Source organism: Benincasa hispida, chromosome 7 (genome assembly GCF_027475165.1).
Source record: "Benincasa hispida cultivar pf3 chromosome 7, pf3_genome.v1.1, whole genome shotgun sequence".
NCBI classification, from domain to species: domain Eukaryota; kingdom Viridiplantae; phylum Streptophyta; class Magnoliopsida; order Cucurbitales; family Cucurbitaceae; genus Benincasa; species Benincasa hispida.
In genome coordinates this window covers 41,193,010-41,199,123 of record NC_143484.1, presented here as the reverse complement: position 1 = coordinate 41,199,123, position 6,114 = coordinate 41,193,010, and the positions used below count along the sequence as shown (strand labels likewise).

At 28.6% G+C, this 6,114-nt stretch overlaps 1 protein-coding gene across 1 annotated transcript; it reads right to left on the bottom strand.

Moving 5' to 3' along the window:
- Positions 1–490: 490 nt before the first annotated feature.
- Positions 491–5,873, bottom strand: LOC120081745 (WAT1-related protein At2g39510-like). The gene is made up of 7 exons (XM_039036859.2): positions 5,325–5,873; positions 4,594–4,656; positions 4,230–4,346; positions 1,811–2,060; positions 1,486–1,647; positions 972–1,123; positions 491–891 (listed from the first exon to the last, which is right to left on the bottom strand). Exons 1-7 carry the CDS (start codon positions 5,516–5,518, stop codon positions 678–680), a joined length of 1,152 nt encoding a protein of 383 aa, XP_038892787.1. The 5' UTR covers positions 5,519–5,873; the 3' UTR covers positions 491–677.
- Positions 5,874–6,114: the final 241 nt, after the last annotated feature.

The window sequence follows — 6,114 nt, the reverse complement described above, 5'->3', positions numbered from 1 at the left end:
TTCAATAAGAGTTTGGTTTTAGTGTTTTGAAATACAAACCATGGCTCTGGATACACATGCGTAAAGAAAGATATGCAAGGGAACTAGAAACACGAGAATATAGTTCGATGGAAGGGATTCTTATTTATTTTACTTATAGTTAAATGTGTAATATTTATATTGTTTACTCGTTCATGATTCACCAAAAGAAGAATACGTTGTAAAATAAGAGTGATTTGAGCTGTATTACATTTAAGTTAGTTTGAAAGTGGTTAAATAAAGAAATATATACGAGAACATATCACTTGATTATCTCTTTAAAACGAGCAAAATACTCGCAAATTATTATCTATAATTCTTCAAACATATCATAACCCTACATCAGCCGTTTGCATTGCACAAAATGCCCTCTGCTTTTCCTTTCATGTTACAGTTGATCTGTGTACTTTATATTATTGAAGCATTTTAGAAGAAATTTTTTTTTGTATATGAAATAAAAACCATCTGTCTCTTTGAAGCTCAAAAACAGAAACTATTATTACATATATAGCCTTGTTACACAAGTACAAAAGTTAGAAACACATTTAGGATGAAATGAAAATGCAGGGTACTTTAATTTAACCAAGTTGATCAGTTGGCTTATGTACTATGAGAGATACAAAAGGGCAATTTTACAAGTTGTTTAGATGATTAATTCATCAATTTGTCTCCTCTTTTGCAACATCGAGCGCGACGAATTCTTGACTTGATCGAACCGTTGTCGACTTCGAAGCCTCGTCGTTTGCAGTGATCATTTGTTGCTCACAAGGTATTATCTTATCACATTCTGATTTAAGTACTGAAGGCTGATCTTTGGTTTTCCCCCATAAAACCAAGTACAAGCCACACATTATGACTACTATTCCAATAATCCTGCAAAACAACAGCTGAAAGCCATTAGCAAAAAGCTGGGGTTTCCCTTATTTGGTAATTACTAGAGCTTCTTTTCTGACCTTCCCAACAACATAATCTCAGACAAGATGAAGGAGCTCATGATTACAACAAGAACCATGGCCAGAGGATTGAATGCTGTGAAAAAAACAGGCCCTTTTTTTCGCATCACCACTCCTTGAATATAATAAGTTACCCCTGAACATATTATTCCCTGTAACAAAAGGTATGGCTTACGTTAGAAACACTCGACAAGTAAAGAATAAGAACAAAAAAAAAATGACACACAGGTTACGTGGTTCACTAGGAGTGTGAGCTACATACACACAGGCAGGAAGAGAAACAGTTTTGTTTTTTAATCTTGAGAAGTAATAGATGTGTTAGATCAGATAACAGATTTAAGACATTTCAACGATAATATTTCGATTAATTTAGAGAGTTTCTATAAATTTCTTTTATTTAGAGTCGATATATCAGTGAAATTGAAATTTTGATATGATAGGGAGATCGATATTTAGAATGTTTTTGAGTAACATTGTGTTGATTCCACTTTCAAAATATAATATAGGTACTTACAGAATAAACCACAGTTAGAAGTTGACTGTCAAAGTGCAAAGCCCAAGCAGAAGGGTTTCCCCTCTCCATGACCAAAGCCACCCCAGAGTCTCCAATGGTGCCCACCAAGCATATCAATGCTGTAAGCGACAGCTCGGCCGGGTACGATTTTAATGTAACCGCCTAATTACGCGATATCGAGTTAATTAGCTTCACATATATATTACTCAATAATCTCTATAACATTTTTTAATTATAAGAACGTATTTGGGTATTCCTAGGCTGCACCTATTTCTGTACATTCTAGAGAGCTATCCAACAAAAAAGTGTCAACGGAAAATTTTACCTGAAGAGTGATGAAAGCTGACCAGCAAATGCAGGCAGTTGCAATCATGAGGAAGCCCATGATTAGGCTTTGGTGATTTAGAGAAGCAGCTGATGAAGAAGAAGCAGAAGAGTGGTTTGGTAATTTTGTCCATGGTAGATTCAATATTGGCCCTTTTATGAAGGTCATAATCATGGCTCCTCCTACTGTTACTATTGTTCCTAAGATTTTTGCTTGGCTTCCCCTTTGCATAATATTCACCTTCTCAAGTCTGCCATATCAATTTTCATATATGTTTCATTAGCGAAGCTCTTGAAATGGATGTCATAAATCTTATATTTTGAATTGTGCAATTTTTATCTAATTTGGACACTTAATTTAAATATTATATGGTTATTTCTCTTAAGTGGAAATTGTTTTTAATTTATACTCGAATTTAACAATCACTATAATTAAAAAAAAAAAAAAAAATCATGCGTCGATGATTTGAATCCCACTCTTGTTATTATTTGCAACACAGCTATGTGGGCACAATCAAGTTCAAACATTTTTTTTTTTTTTTTTTTTGCTTTTTTCATTATTATTATTCTTTTACCTTTTTATTTAAAGAATATATATTTGTTTATATTTTACAATAATTGATATTGTCAAATATTTTGTAAAAAAATTGTTATTTTGGAATATAGCTGGACAAATACAAATTTCCATGAATGAAAAAGTAGTAGTAATAATAATAATAAGTATGAAATAAAAAATTTAAAAATATAAAAACCTTGAAATGTGGCTCGTGGTTGGTGTTTAATATTTGAATAATTCTTTTTTCAAGTAATCATAAAGTTAAATTATAAATTTAACGTTATAAACTTTTGTTCTCATTATGTCTAATAGGTCGTCTCTATACTAGAAAAAAAAATGCTTTTATGTTTTTAATACTTCGATTTCATATGGATTATATTCTTAACTTTATAAAGTGTCTAATTTATTTTTAAAATTTTTGTGTTTAATAAATTCTTAAATTTATTTTTTCAATTTAGTATATCATCGATCCTTGACATAACAAAAAATTTTAAATTCGCGTATCTACTAAACATAAAGTTGAAATTTTAATATTTTTTAACCTAAAATATAATTTTCATTAAAAAGATCAGTTACTTGTTAAGTTTTTAGTTAAATTAAATATATTAAGAACCTAAACGATATTGAAAGTATAGGAACTTTTTAAATGTAAAATTTATTAATTAAATATCTAATAGACACAAAATAAAATTTTCAAAAATCTATACAATTGAAAGTTTATTATTATTATTATTATGTTGACTTTAGTGTGAGACGAGAGATTGAAACTCGGATATTAAAGTAAGTATTACATGCTCGATTACTTTTGAAAGTTTAGCAATTAAGAAACAAATTATTTATTTTATTTTGAAAGGATTTTATTTATTTATTTATTTTTGGAAGGGACAGCTGTGGGAATTGAACGCACTAAAAAAGATAATTATTTTTTAAATAATAAAAAAAAGATATTCAATATAGAGTTATATATTTGTGAAAGGATATTTTAATATAATATTCATAAAAAAAAAATGGACCGTACGTATCTTCCCACTGAAAAAAAAAAAAAAAAGAACAGAAACAAACTGTATCAAGTAGTTCAATCATATAATTCTGAAAGAACTGTTTTAGTTTTTCCTAAATAAATAACTATTTAATATAAATTAGAATCTGTTTTTAACTAGAACACACACACAATAATAATTATAAAAAAAACAACATGCATACATCATTTTTTTTTTTTTTGTTAAAAATAAGGAAAATACACTTTTTTTTAAATGAAAGGGAAATACAATTTGACATAGATCTATGCCATTAATTCTTCATTATGTGTCAATTTTCTATTTTTAAAAAAACACATTTTATCTTAAATATTTTCTTTTTTCACTCTTATTTTTCCAAACTCAAACTTCAAAAATTAAAAGTGTATTTCTAAAAAAAATATAAAATGTGACGACGGTGTCCAAAAATAGTATTTTAACACAATGTTGGGAAACTAAAACCAAATGTGATTTGTGCGAAAAAAAAAAATACAAAATGCAAAGAAAGCTCAAAAGAAAACGTCGAACCAATATAGTTCGATTGATTAAGACATTAGCGAAACCAAGAAATAACCCATCACGTGCGAAATTATATCGAATTGAGTATGATTGTATGTGTGACAGCATCTACTATACCAAGAATGTCAATGAACTCTATTATTGAAATTGATCAGGATACATCTTTTAGTTTAGCTTCTAAAATCTATTTCTTAGTTCAAGATTTCTCTTACTAACTGGCGACATGCTTAACACATGTAAGTCGAACGGGAAGTGGTGTTTCCCGTGGCGGATGGAAAAAAAATCCAATCATCTATATTTATGAATGAAATTTTGGGTAGTGAAAGTACCTGCAAGCCCAAGCAAAGAGGAAAACAAAAGCTGGCAAAACATTGCACATGGCAGCTGCAAAGGTTGCTGTTGTGTACTTCATTCCGGTATAGAATAAGTTTTGATCAATCACTGGCCTACAATTCATAAACCCATTCGAAAATATGAGTAAAAGATTAAATTTATCCTTATTTATTCGTTAATTTTTTTTTTCTTTATTAAATTCTTTATGATTTCCTCTTTTTTTAGTCAATGAATATTGATTATAAGTGAAAAAAGATGCTACAAATATTAATAAACAAAGTAATTTAGTGGTGAATTAAAACTTTATAGTAGTTTAAATATTAATAGTGATGAAATTAAATTGTCACATAGCCTTCTTACTCTAAGAAACCCAGCAACAAAATCTTGAAGAACAATGAAAAGGTCATCTTTGTCCTTGCCTTCCTGCATGCAAAACGAAAAACACTCAAAAACTTTTGTAGAGAGACAGTAACAATTATTCGATGTTTGTTGACTTTTTTTATTTATTTATTTGTAATCATTAAATTCAAACATAATTAATTATCAAAGATGGAGAAATTAATAATAACTAACAAATAAAAGTTAACGTATCATTGAGTTATTGGTTGTAATATATATTTGGACACTTGTAACTAACCACTCAAATATTCCACTTTGATACGTAAATCACAGCCACATATTAGCAAAACTCAATTCATACCACACATGTAAATATATTAAAAAAAGATGAATAAGAAATAAAATTCTAATGCAATATTTAAAAAGACCAAATGTAAGATTAAAAAATAATTCGAGCATTTTAAATTACACTCATCTTTATTTTTATTTTATCTAATCACTCTTTTTTCTTCTTTTTTAACAAATATTTTAAAATTTATTTTTTAAAAAATTGTGATTAGAGACGATGTAACTCGAGTTACACCTAAATATACCTGATTAAAAATGAATAAACAAAATTCCTTTTAGAGATATTCTAAATATTTAAAAATATTTATTTAAACACTTAGAAGTTGATCCATATAGATATCCTTAACTGGAGAAAGTCAAGGAAATAGAAACCAAAGAGAATGAAGGAAGGAATAAGAAAGAACCTTTCGAAGATAATGGCAAAAGGAGCAATGACAAGAGTAGCAGCAATTTGACGATAAACCACAAAAATATATTGGCTCATCCCTTTATCCAAAGCTGATTTAGTAAGAATCGTCAATCCAGCATAACCAAACTGAACGAAAATCACTCCAAAATACAGCTTTGCAAAACCCAAAAACCTTAAGAAACTCTCCATTTGTTTTACAACTCCTTGAATCTCTTCTTCTTCTCTCTCTAGGAATATAACAATAGACACAGCATGGAGAAGGTAGGCCTCAAGTATAATGTGGTTTTATAGAAGTGTTTTTCATGGAAGAATATTAATAAGGCAAAATCTAGGGACTCCACTAAAGCTTAGCTCAAAGAGAGAAGAGAAGAAGGGGATTTGTTAAAGAATCATCAAAATTATTAATGCACACTCAAAACATAGAGTTAAAAGAGAAGATGGTTTCCACATGTGTAAAGTTAAGTGCCACCAATTTTGCCTTTGTTTCATTTTTTTGCTGACGAAGGGATAGATATACATTGTGAGTGCGCTGAAATTGAAGTGCAACAAACTATACGGGTTTTACATTTTATATATTATATTTTATAACATGGTCTTAATGTTACAAATATCTAACTTTCCAATGAGAAATAAAATATATACCATATATATAAATTTCATGCCAATTATATTGTCATCACTTCATTGAATAATCTTTTATAAATTTAGAATTGATAATTGAGCGCGTATATATATATATATATATAATAGAATAAATTTTTTTTTTTTTTTTCAAGGAGAATGGT